A 13,104-nucleotide genomic window follows, 5' to 3' on the forward strand; every position below is an offset into this window, starting at 1 on the left:
CAGTTTAGTTAGAACGCCTCAGTAGTTTGTTAGTCTAAACCGCAAGCGATAAACGCTGTGACATAATGGTAAAGTAATATTATTGCGGTAACTTTTGCGAACCGTTACTATGAAACAAAAGGTAAATTTAGGTTAAGGTTTAAAATAAACTGCTTTGTGAGAACGCTTTATAACCTTTGTAGATGCCTAAATTCTTAATTTCCAATGCTTTTTATTTAAAATGAAGATAATATGCTAGTCTAACCTAGGGCTACCATATTTTCAGCACCTAAAGAGGACATTTTCTTGCCTCCTAAAAGAGGATATATGGTAGGCCTAGTCTAACCAAGTTATATATTGGCTATGGTTACCATATTATACACCCAATATAATACGTTTCGATTAAATATAAGTATTGCGAGACTGTCTTGTTCTCGAGCAATTCTGCTGTAACTCAAAACTCAATTTAATAGAGCTTCTGTCTACTCAACGTAGTTATACCAGAAAATTGATGACACTATGGAACTTTATTAACGTCAACGTTTTGAAAACATTGCAGTGACGAGCAGTATTAATGAAAATATTAATCGTGTATATAATTATTGTGCAATTTCAATAATTTGACTTGCGAAGATACAATCATATTCGTAATGACGGCGAGTTATGAAGTTTGGCAGATTAAACAGAGAATAAAGAAACGATATGTCGCCAGCTTAAAGATGCAAGACAAATGTCGTTAAACGTTGAATGAAAGCGCATAAAATGATTGAACAATCTTCTGGCGACGTCCGAAGACAGCTTATGACTTTATAGTCCGTAGGTTATCCTGAAAGTAATATATTTACGGTTGCACCCATGGTAAGAGTTTTTGGCCAAGCATAGAAAAATGAAGTTTTCACAATCAGCTAACATACAAAATACAGAGTTGGATAATTTGTAATTTGTAATTGATGTAACTAATTACAGGTTTTAATGTACTTTTAATTGTAATGTATTTGAGACATTTTCATTTTGTGTAATTATAATTGTAATTGTAGTTGCTAAAATTTTGGCACAATACATTGATATTGAGAAAATTGAAGTTTTAATGCGGAAACTTGTAATTGATGTAATTAATTACAGTTTTTAATGTAATTGTATTGTAATTTAATTGAACCATTTAAGGGAGTAAATATAATTGTTATTGAACTAAATTAATGTAATTGATCCAACTCTGATTCAAAGTTATTAAGCGCATTCGGCCGACTTTTTTGGAATGATTTTGTGCAGAACGTACTTGTAATCGGATTCAGACCAATTTAAAACTTACTTGGATTCCTGCAAAACAGCGTAGACTTGATTCCTCCAAGTTCCGCCCTTGCCATTGGGATGACAGCCGCCGCCACTCCCGTACTTGTCGTATGTGTACTGCGCGTCGAGCGCGCCGAAACATTGGCCGCCAAATTGCACGCCGAACACGGCGTAACCTCTGTGACGAAATGTAAAAAAAATTTTAAATAAATTGCTCAGGAAAAGACGAATTGTGGCAACACTATTTGAATCGCCTTTTATAAAGTCACTTAAAGGTTCGTTACTCTATAAGAAAGCTGACTAATCAAAGTTTTCAAAACATTACAATCCAGCGATTGTAACTTCGCAGATTAACCTATTGGGGAGACACTGTTAAAATTTAATCTGACAAAGTAATTACACGTTGAAGTAATTTCAAAGCGATGAAAAAGGAGTATGAGTTTAATGTAACATTTCGTTTAATGAATAAACGTTTAGTATGTGTTGGAACACCGAAGCTATTTTCAACTATACCCAAGACCTCCGACTGATACGGTGTCTGCTCACATCAGTGTTGTAATAACTTAAGTAATTGGCTTGACTTAAGTGCACTTAAGTCACTGTTTTCAAATGACTTGACTTGACTTAAGTCTTTTGGACAAATGATTTGACTTGGACTTAAGTTATTTTGCCAAATCACTTTTGAAATTCAGTGTTTATCTCAAGTTTTGCACATTTCACACTTTTATTGCTGTATATTGCGTTTGTGTTGTTTGTTAGTTAAATTGTCGGGTTTACCAATTTTAATATTTTAACAGTTTACTTTTATGACATGACTTGAAAGTGACTTGCTCTCAAAACGACTCAACTGAGACTTGACTTGGGCAACCGTTGACTTGGACTGGGACTTGACTTGTTACTTTTGCAAATGACTTGACTGGGCCTTAAGTCATTACAACACTGGATCATATATATAATAATCAATTAGGGTTTAAGAAGCAACAAAAAAAATCTCAAACCAACAAGTTTCTCGTATTCTTAGCGCTACTGTTTGTTTGGGGTTATTCAAAATAGTCCACGAACCGTGAATATGCCACTTCGGCACACTTTTCTATGGCGTCTGCCCTTGTCGTTGCATCGCCGTCCAGTCGCTTGTCTAAGCCGTCGAGTGAAGCCATTGCTCTTTCATGTTTGTCCACGTAACATCCGACTTTAAGAAGGGTAACTAAAAAGAGAATTACCCACAACACATTAAGGGGTTTATAAAGCGAAGTAAGCCTAAACCATAGGTGTTGGCAATTTTGTTATTATTTAGTTGTCCAGCTTATTAAATTAGTTAAGCCGTGTGATTTGTGCCATTGTTTTTTTTTGGCCAAAACGCGTTTTTTCACGTGTTAACTGCCTTTGCAATTTCTGTAACGTATTTTATCACGAAACTAATATCCAATGCTTCAGGCAATATTGCCGATCTGATACTATATGGCGAGACGACCTCGGTCAAATTATCCTGTTTTTAAGAAAAACATTGCTTCAGAAAACTTATTGAAACCTTTTCTGATACCAGTTTTCTGAAACGAACCACTTACAGACGGAGGCGCTCCGAATCTCGTAGACTTGATTGGCCCAAGTGCCACCCTTTCCATCCGCATGACAAGCGGTTGAATGCCCGTGTTTCCTGTAGGTATCGCGGGCTGTTACTGAGGCGTAGCACTGGCCACCGTACTGCGAAAAAACAAGCACAATTTGAAGGTCACAGCTATAAGAATAACAAGTGTTTTACCAAAATACGTCACGAAAAACCAACACACTAACGGGACTGCTGGAGATATAATAACCCTGGTGTAAAACTCAAGTTGGAGAAAAAAAATTTCCGACCTGCTTAACTTTTGACAATATAACGCTTATCTGTTGTTCACTTTTAGCATGTGCCCAGAGAACTAATGCTTTAGCGCGCATATTGCCAAATGCAAAACTTAACAATACTGTAATATTAAGAAAAACTATCGCATTAACGTTTCATTATTTTTTTTGTATGCGCCCTATGTTTATTACAATTGCATGATGCCCCTGTGTACAAGAGCTAATATTAATGGCGCTATACACCTGGAAGTTGTAAGTAGCGCCATAAAAATATCTTTGGATTAACAAGCAAACATCCTCCTCTATAAACACACTCGTAAAAATTCGGTAAACATGTGATGTTTTGTATTTTAAGTGCGAATAGAAAAAATTAATTGGCAAACTTTTTACCTGAACTGCGAATATTTCCGCTCCTAAACTTTCAGCCGCCTTTGCGCATATCTCGATCGCTCTGGAGCGACTTCTTGGATCCCCGGTAAGCACAGATCCCTCCAAACTCGTAATTGCGCGATGTTCCGTGTCTTTCCAGCATCCAAGGTTATTGTAGGTGTCTATGCGCAAAAATAATAAAAAACACATCTTCAGCTAGATTAAAAAAGTTCGCGAATCAGTGTGCTATAGTAGAGCAGTGGTCTCAAACTAAACCATGGGTCACGATAACGTCTGGGGCAGCCTCAACCTTTGATGGGGTCGCTACCACTCACCAAATTCTGCAGTTTTAGTGGTTTTATGCGCTCGTGGTCTAATTTTGGTCTAATTAGTTAAATAAAACTGTTAAAACAAATTAAAAAAAAGTTTTATGTGGTAACTTCCACGTGTTGATTTCAACTTCATTTTTGGTTAATTTTAACCCTCATTTTGGTTCACATGTGTGTCCGCAGTTCTCTGGCATTGCGTATAACTTAAAGCATAATAATTAATCGCTTGTGTTATTTAGTTTATGTATTGCTTATCGAAAAAAAAAATACTGCTTTCTTGTTATTGGGGCTCCGAGACCATTGTTCGAGAGCAGTGTTTTTCAACCAATGTTAAGGCACGGTACATTTTACTCGTTAAAATAATCTTGCGCAATCCCAAACAAAAGCGTATATAAATGCGTTATAATAAACAACGCAATCTCATAGCATTTACTTTCAGGTTTTGTTAGTATGGTACTTCGGTCTGTTTGGATGAGCGCAAAAAATGATGTTAAGGCTTTATTGCAGAAGCCAGACCACGCAATTAAGATTTTATAAGCAATATTGTATCCAACGAGTTTTATTCTTACACAACCGTAAAAAAAGCAAATTATAATGGAAATTTATAATTGGTTATTACAGTTTCTTACAAAGTTAATTAATTAAATTCCTTGTATTCAACCAGTGAATTTCGATCGGTGTTCCATGCAAAGTTATCCAGTTATAAATTTATTGTGGAACACTTGACATATTGTATAACGAACACTGTTGCGCATAACTCGAGTGAAGATACAAGGTTAGGTGATAATTTTCGAAAAACATTCAGCTATTTTGAAATAACAAGGGCACGAATACAAAAACACACCTTGAACTTAATTATTGTACTTACACGTATAGTAAGATCCTTGGACCATTCCAAACACGAGACACAGCCCCAAAATGGCGTAGTACAGCATGTCGACAAATTACGAAGTTCCCGATTGCAGTTTGCAAACAAAAAACGTGAAAAGTGCAGTCGGCGTCACGCTTTTATACCAGTCTGACGAGCCTCGAACCTTTCCAACTCGACGTTTTCGATAATTTGGTGGTCACGAAACCGCTTCTTCGTGTTGCTTTCGGAATACAAAATCTTTAATTAAACTCGTATACTGAGTAATGTGACCAAAGTCTGGTACAGACTGACCACAATCGCAGTCAATTATTGTCGGCTAAGAAATGCTGACAGATTTTTAGTACTTTGATGTGACTGTTTGTGTCAAACAGTGGTTCCAGACTTGTGTGGACACGTGCAACTATTGTTGTTCTATAGAACATAAAAGCCTTTTCATTTGGTACTCGAACAGCTTTAAAGTTATGAGTAGGGAGATTATTTTAGGTCGTGTCATTTTGATATTTCAAAAATATTAACTAAACATTACTATGAATATTTGCATAAACCATAATAAATAACTAATTTACGTTCCACCGGTTGGCTGTAAAACACCGATGCCCAACGATACTAATACAGTACTTCACGCAACAATGCACTGTTTAAGGTAATGTATTCCTAGTAGGTCAAAAGTTTGCCCGTAAAAATATATTATTTTTATTTATTTTTTGATGAGAAGAATGTTTAAAATATTGTAAGTTTTGACATTATTGTGGCTGTCGTATGTTGTTGTATTTCCGCTTAACAATATTACATTAATATTGTCCAAAAGTTGCGTCTAGCGCTTTGACCTAGTTGGAATTTATTATTAGGCTTTCATAAGCAATAAGTATACCTAAATTTAAGCAAACTGTTTACATTTTAAAACCAGGTGGTATGTATGCGGCAACATTTAATTTGGTACGAGGCCAGAAAAGGTTCATAACCAATGTCTAAGTAATGCCATGATGACCATTTCACTTCAAATAAGTTCTTAAACGGGTCGTGCTTTTGTGAAGGCCCTAAGCTCTTAACACTATGGTCGCCCTATATATGATATTCAAAATATAATCGAGTTACGATTAATTTACATGATTTTTGTTTAACTATAAGAACATAAAAAAAACATTGAAAATTCGGCTATGAAAATATCGGTGGCGCCACCAATCCCTTGGTACCCTTAGCCCGTGTTTATTTTGCTTATTGGATAATCCAGCCCTGGCCAATATGGCCAGATAGAATCGAAACAACATTTGCTTATAAATCAGGCCACCTCGGTTCATGTTGAGGAAATATGAATTTATTCTGTCAAAACTTTTGGAAAGATAATTAAGGACGTGCAGAAAATAATTACAAAGCGGCGTCGCAAAAACCGGACGCGATTAGTCGTTTCGAATAGGTTAACGACTTTCGACGAAAATACGTGCAGAACGTTGCATAACATCGTTGCATAACAAGAGATGGCTTTTAAGCTGCCAACCTTACTTTACTGTTAGAGCAGTAACGATTTTGTTTGGAGGGGTACGTAAAGCTATAAACATAAAATAACAAAACTCCAACGTTCCTTGGGTACATTAAGTACGATTCTGTAATGTAGCTTGATTATGAATTGCAATTCATTACCAAATTCGTTTTTAATGCAAATAAAAATGCCACATTTTTTATTTTTGTCAACAAAAATGTTTTCTGGGCAATTAGCGTCTAGATTCTAAATCGTTAGGCGTTTCTTTAATTTTACCGAGTTATTACTACTATTAGCCAATACTTTTCCACAGAGAAAACAATGAGTTTTCTTTGTATACTATCATGTCCCATGGAACAGTAAAGCCCTTTTATATGTATTCTTTATTATATTTTCGTTTTTGACCTCCTTTACATTCGATGCTTTTGCTAAATGTTAAATCCGATCTGTTGCTAATGCGTCGTTTTTGCACATTTTGGCATGCACATTGTGCAAAAAATATTCGCATCCCCGTCTATCTGGTAGGGAACACTGCTCCAGCAATTATGCTCATTTAGTTTGTTTGTATTTTGTAAGAAGTTTAAAGCTTCAAAGGTTTAAAGACTGGTTTGATCTTTAGAAAATCAATAGTTTAATCCTTGGAAAAAACGCTAAAATTGTAAACACCAGACACATAATTACCGTACTGAAAATGCATGCTAACTATATACACCAGTGGTTCTCAACCTTTTTAGCTTGCGGACCGGTAAAATTTCAAAACAAATTTTGTGGACCGGTGAACCTTCAAATATCGAAATCAACCCAAAATATAAACACGACGAAAGTATGCAACTTAAAAGCAAATAATGGAAACTTGAACTTAATAAGCCATTTGCTGCTGTCTTTTTGATACCATGTGTTATACGTGGTTCTACTGAAGTTTATTTACATACAACATGGTCTTCAAGTTGAAGACTTGAGCGAGTTTTAGCCTACTTTTAACCAGTTGGGCACAAATTTTGCAGCATTACGTAGCCTACCATAAAGTCCCAGTAGATCATTAATGCTACGTCACAACGCTGCAAATTACGAAGCTGGCGTTCTAAATTTGATGGACAAGCCTTCAACATCTTGCAATTTGCAGTTGAGATTTAAAATTTTAATATATTTCGCACACCGGCAGGAAAGTTGACGCGGACCGGCGGTTGAGAACCACTGATATACACAGAACAAGTTTTGAAAACCTTATATCAGCAAACATGCTTAATAAACGCACAATCGAAAGAAATTATAGCTGTTTCGATGACCATATTATAACTCTGTAAGAACGCAACTAAAAAAACGACAACTTTTATATACAACAACCATAAAATGTTTAAAAAAATATATATGAACGAAAACCTTAAAGTTGATAGAATATATAAGTTACACTCAAAAGCTTGAAGAACTAAATTAGCGTAATATTTACGTAAGAATCATAAATATCTAACATTCGAAAAATGCGAAATATTGTGTTATTTAAATTAAAGGATATTGATTTACATTATTTGGAAAATAGCTAAATAAATCTGTTTTAACTAACAGCAGTTTGTTTATTTTTGTTGTGTGATGAGTTGAAAACATTTAGTTTTTTAAAACCAGTTTAACCAAATAATGTTGCATCACAGTTAAACGTCACAGTATACGACAACAATTTTAAATATAAAAATTAACAAACGCCAATTACACACTTTTAATTATTATTGAAGTAACTGTTGGAATAGAAAAATCAATTAATATAAGGCCTTCTAAAAACTGAACAAAAAATCCCTTTATCGATTTTATCACAATATCCTATTTTTGTGTCTTGAAATTTCTATAATAAAGAAATTTACCTTTTTTGACGGTTCACCAATATTTTGCCAAACAATTCATAATTATTTACACAACCCGTAGAAGAAAAGACAACCCGTAGAAGAAAGTTTACAGGCTTTCATGGATTTGAGGATACCCGATTTAAATTAACTATAACGCTTCACCTATAAAATATCATAATGGTAGAGTTGATGTCACGTTGTGAGTGAGCAAACCCGTTTGCTGATGAGTTGAGAACTTTATCACCAACTGAACCATCCCAGTCTGTAAATTTAAGTAAAAATGAAATACCACTGCCAAGCAATTTGCAATAAACTAATCAATAAAATGTCTTACTTTTTAAGGTAAATATTACAAGAGTGTTTTTTTTACCGTTTCAATTATAGTTATTCAAAGCGTAAGCTCGATACGGGCAAATAACGATATACATTAAAAAACGTCTTTTCAGCTGATTACTGACATTTTTAATGACAATGTGGGTAATTTTATTTTAATCGAGTTTTTTTAAAGCCATACTGTCCCCCAAGTGTTAGTTCATTCGGCTAGTGTTTTGCTTGGTAATTTTATAATATTTTAGACAAAAATAAACGATATGTTTCACACAAAAAATCATCTCTAACTTACTAAGAAAATCGTTGCAGTCATCTCTATCAAATGATGTGCTGTTCATCACACCGCCGATGCAAGCAAACTCTCCATAACAGCTATCAACTCTACAAAATAATATATTACATTTTTTTATGATTGGAAAGAACAGACACGCCCAAATATAACATAAAAAATAAAAAATAAACTAAAAACGTTGGTAACTCGAGGATGGTTAATCACATATAAGTGGCATTTTTTTGTTATTAAAATTATCTAAACGTGTAATATGAAACAATAGCGAAATTGCTAGAGAAAATCGTTAACTAACTTTACTCCAGGGCACATTGCATAGGCGCTTCCAGACATTCCATAGCTCCTAAACTGAAGATAGCCAGGAGTAGCTTTAGGCACGGAAGGTGGAATAGAAGAGTTCAAAGCATCTTTGCCGGTTGATATTGTGACAGGAACAACCAAACCGTCTGAAGAACTACATCCTGGAACTGCATTACAACAGTAACGGTTGTTAAAGGGACCTCCACTTTTGGGCAATGATAATATATTTTGCAACTATACCTATATCCTCCACTTCAGACACAATCTCCAATATCTTTGTCATTGATTTTTTTAGTTGAGACTCTGTTACCAATTGACCACCAGTTCTAAGAAGAAAACGAACTATTTACGATAATTTACAGCAGGTATTTTTTACAAACAGTTATGTATTAATACAAACCTGGAAAACATGGTGTATCCTACTAGAATATTGGACCATTTATTGCCTAATGGACGAAGGTAACTATAATAGGTAGTAGAATATCGTATATACGAGTGGCGATCAGTACTTGTGTCGGATCCAGAGTGCCATTCCTTAAAAATACACAATTTGAATTTTTTCTACCAATTTATATATTAACAGGTACCGTAACTTTAAAAGTGTGCTAGTACACCTTGGTGTTATTTATAAGGTAAAACACATCACAGATGCTCGGTGTGGTCATATTGTAACGGCAATCTGATCGGTATTCCATCTGGAAGTTGCCACGAGTAATATTTCCTTTGTATGTTATCCTGTAGTCTGAGTTTGGTCTGTAACTATAAATCTAAAGAGAAATATTTAACGTATTAAAGGCAATGCGGTTTGTGGTTATTTTTTATTGTAGTATAAATTCTGCGACAGGTGCTATACTAACAACTACGACCGCAAACAATTGAAATACGAATATCACTGTATTAGAGACAACTATAAGAAAATGTGTTGGCCTCAAGCCCTGTAAGTAACGATTCATTACATTAGTTCTTGATAGTATTTTTTTAATTGTGAATTAGGTCGGTTCGCTTAGTTAAATGACCCTATTTCCAATTTGTTGAGGCCATCACGTTAAGTAGATACATTCACTCGTTTATTTTATCTGTAAAACCTAATGCTGGAATATAACACAATCTTTGTTGTTAAAAAATAAAAGCTCTATGGGATGTTGTAAATGGAATACATAAGAACTCAACCCTTCATTGGTGTTCAATTTAACACAGACTTACCCGAATATACATAGACCAAACGTAGTCCTGTTCAATGTTTGCGATTGCTGCTATGAAAAAGAACGGATGAGATTTCCGACTTGAAATGGCGACGCTGTGCTTTGGACATCTGAATATTTTTTTGCCAGAAAAATACATTTTTTAAATATAGCCCAAAACCAGTACATTTTACTAACTACCCAAATCGCTAGCAATGAAAAAAATATATTCTTATAATACTTGCATGATATTTCACACGGAGGTACAATGCGTGGTTTTATTAAATCATTTATTTTTGTTTACATAAAACGTTTATTCAATTTGTTATTCGCAGTTAGGTGACAAAAATAGCGTGTTAGTTATAAATAGACAGACGAAACTTATTGGAATTTTGACATTTTTTAAGCAACTGAGACATTGTTATTTATTTGATAAGTCATAATTGTACATATAAACAGAAACCTGTAATCCTTAGCATATTCGATATAAACACTGCATCCGCTTCCATCGTTGAAATATATCTATAAAACAGAACAACAATATTATTTAAAGAATATTAATAATATTACTTCAAACATGGGTTGTAATGTCTCTAAAATTATATTCTGTAATTTCCCTAAATGTGCGCTAACTTTATGCAAATTTATTTCAATAGTCCATTCCGGGGTTTGCAAATATATTTTCGGCGTTATCTTGTATAGTTTACGTTGGCAATATTATGGTTATTTGTTAAATTTAAAGTATATACTGTGACGTAAAAATACGAATGCTAATGTCCCCACGAAGACTTCTTAGTGACCCCACAAAGGGTACCGAGGGCAACGAATTAGAAAAGCCGCTCTATAGAGTGCTTCTTAAACTTTCGTCACTTGCGGCACACCAACAGAGTTTAAAATGTTGGCGGCACACCTAAAACGGCACACTAAAATACACATAAAACGATGACAAACACGGGGGATAATGTATAATGCAGCCGCCGCCGCGGGTAAATAGATTGTTGCAACGAAGGCGCAAAATATTGACGTATCATCGAATTTTGGGATTTTATTCCGCTCAACATTCTGGACTTGTCTCGGTTCTCCCTCAACGTTGACTGATCAGAGAATGTTAAGTGCTTCCAAATAGCATTAAGAAAATAAAACTTAATCTAAAATTGTTTTGGAATTTAATGTTAAAATAGTCTTCGAACACTAACCAAGGTATTTGTGCAACAACAACAAAGATAAAAATAATTACATGCGATAGGAAGGAGAAACCAAAATGGATACTATTTTACATCGTAGTGGAATGGGCTTCGGGTGTATGAATAATAATATTTTCGGGTTCCGCTTTGGACCAAACGTTGGAAACCATAGTTGTATTGTTTAGACGCTCAAATCGTCAGGCATAGTTGAGTTTCTTCAAAACTATTTACAAATTACTACTTTTGTGATTATAACGGTAAAAAAAGGTTTTAAAAAAGTTTTAAATAACGAAGGTAAGTTTAGTAGAAAGATCGCAGGCAATCAAAATACCTGCTAAATCTTTTTTTTCTGTGTGTTAAACTTTTAATTTTTGGAAAAACGCAAGGAAAAAAAAATACACCGCAGCACACCGGTTTTGAAGCACCGCATACTCATGTTAGAACAATTAGTGCGGCTCGTAACGCACAATGAATCTTTAATCAATTAATGTTTATTAGTAAATCATGTGTTACGTAGGCCAATAGCAAATGGTTATTTCATGTGTATTGTACATTCAATTAAGTCTCGAATGCTTGGCTGCGATAAAAGATGCACACATATGTGTGTTACAACTAAAATCTAGCCCTTCTGAAGCTTACGTATAATTCGTACACCGAAAGCCATCACAGTGCTTGGCTGAAGGGGAATTTGAAACACAAATATGTTATTTTGCAAAATTACGAAATGTTCTGCGGCACACTTTAAAATCTCTTGAGGTACACAGTTTGAGAATCACTGTCATTCCGCATATAGCGAGATAAAACTTACTTTAAGTTTTGCATTGCTGTTATTAAAAATGGTCAAAAAATATCTGGAGTCAATGTCAGGAAAAGTAGCGGTGGGTTATACAGACCATTGTATAGGAAAATATATTCTAGGGCTCTCATCTTCTATTTGATAATCCACAAAAAGCACAAACAACATTCCATATAAATTGTAACCTGCATTCCATAATTGGTAAACATGGCGTCTGTAAGTTCGCGGGTCCTGGTTCCATATTGATAATTGTAGAAATCAGGAATCTCGGCTGAAACTTCAGATGCTCGTAAAACCAATTTATCGAGAATTTTGTTGACGTTAAAGTATGCTTCTGCATTAAAAAACTTTGTATCATTTTGCTTCAAACTTATCAAGGTAAACTTACTGGATTAAGGGGGTAAAATTGCTAATAGTTGCAAATTTAGTTAGATACGCCTGTCATAGAGAACAAAAAGTAAAAATACATTTAACTTTTTGTCAACAGGTATTTTGGATAACTTACCTGGTTTGGGCTTAAGTGGGTAATGTTTGGTGTATAGATTATATAAATTGCCTCCATAGAATGACAAGAACTTGTTGGTTGTTTCATATTGAATAAAGTCTTTCGTTTTGTTGATACTAGAATGCTGCTGAACGTGACTAATCATCACATTGTCAGCCTAACAAAAACGTACATTATTAAAATACCTAATAATGATAGCGGTGATCTCATTTAAATTTCGCCTTACATTTAGTTGAAAGTAGGCGGGACTTTTGTAATCGAAACTTGTGGAATATCCGGCAGATCCGAAAACATTTTTGTTTTCCCAGTTCCTGGTATCTACAAAAATAATCGGGTAGTTCATCGGACAATCGTATATTGATAATACTTTATATAGTGTAGGACAATGATTGAATGCCATTTTAACTACCTTTAAGAACATCTAAAGTTTCTCCAGGACTGAACCACATATCTCCACTTGAGCATGTACTTTTTATGTTGTTCTCGTTGATAGATGCAACCAACGTCCAACCACCACCACTGGACACCAT

The 13,104-nt window shown here is 34.7% G+C and overlaps 2 protein-coding genes across 2 annotated transcripts; both read right to left on the reverse strand.

The window, feature by feature from the left end:
- Window positions 1-511: 511 nt before the first annotated feature.
- On the reverse strand, window positions 512-4,771 carry LOC146164711 (uncharacterized). Its single transcript, XM_083382608.1, has 6 exons — window positions 4,675-4,771; window positions 3,499-3,659; window positions 2,835-2,970; window positions 2,332-2,473; window positions 1,289-1,447; window positions 512-805 (listed from the first exon to the last, which is right to left on the reverse strand). The coding sequence occupies exons 1-6, from the start codon at window positions 4,739-4,741 to the stop codon at window positions 787-789; spliced, it is 684 nt and encodes a 227-aa protein (XP_083238734.1). The 5' UTR covers window positions 4,742-4,771; the 3' UTR covers window positions 512-786.
- Window positions 4,772-8,147: 3,376 nt separating this feature from the next.
- LOC146164712 (uncharacterized) lies at window positions 8,148-13,104 on the reverse strand. The gene is made up of 12 exons (XM_083380798.1): window positions 12,984-13,104; window positions 12,801-12,892; window positions 12,575-12,731; window positions 12,255-12,403; window positions 10,553-10,611; window positions 10,112-10,220; window positions 9,523-9,675; window positions 9,309-9,442; window positions 9,149-9,234; window positions 8,904-9,075; window positions 8,612-8,700; window positions 8,148-8,251 (listed from the first exon to the last, which is right to left on the reverse strand). The coding sequence occupies exons 1-12, from the start codon at window positions 13,102-13,104 to the stop codon at window positions 8,148-8,150; spliced, it is 1,425 nt and encodes a 474-aa protein (XP_083236924.1).

The sequence above is a fragment of the Ascidiella aspersa genome, chromosome 2, assembly GCF_963924565.1.
Source record: "Ascidiella aspersa chromosome 2, kaAscAspe10.2, whole genome shotgun sequence".
NCBI classification, from domain to species: domain Eukaryota; kingdom Metazoa; phylum Chordata; class Ascidiacea; order Phlebobranchia; family Ascidiidae; genus Ascidiella; species Ascidiella aspersa.

What these genes read in the sequence shown, in the direction of transcription:
- LOC146164712 (XM_083380798.1), bottom strand. Translation starts at nt 13,104, where the DNA reads ATGGTGTCCAGTGGTGGTGGTTGGACGTTGGTTGCATCTATCAACGAG. An exon ending in CCCACTTAAGCCCAAACCAG is followed by an intron (nt 12,404 to 12,574) that starts GTAAGTTATCCA and finishes TTTTTAATGCAG; the next exon opens with AAGCATACTTTAACGTCAAC. An exon ending in TTACCAATTATGGAATGCAG is followed by an intron (nt 10,612 to 12,254) that starts GTTACAATTTAT and finishes TCTGTTTTATAG; the next exon opens with ATATATTTCAACGATGGAAG.
- LOC146164711 (XM_083382608.1), bottom strand. Translation starts at nt 4,741, where the DNA reads ATGCTGTACTACGCCATTTTGGGGCTGTGTCTCGTGTTTGGAATGGTC. An exon ending in CCAAGGATCTTACTATACGT is followed by an intron (nt 3,660 to 4,674) that starts GTAAGTACAATA and finishes TTTTGCGCATAG; the next exon opens with ACACCTACAATAACCTTGGA. An exon ending in GATTCGGAGCGCCTCCGTCT is followed by an intron (nt 2,474 to 2,834) that starts GTAAGTGGTTCG and finishes TTCTCTTTTTAG; the next exon opens with TTACCCTTCTTAAAGTCGGA.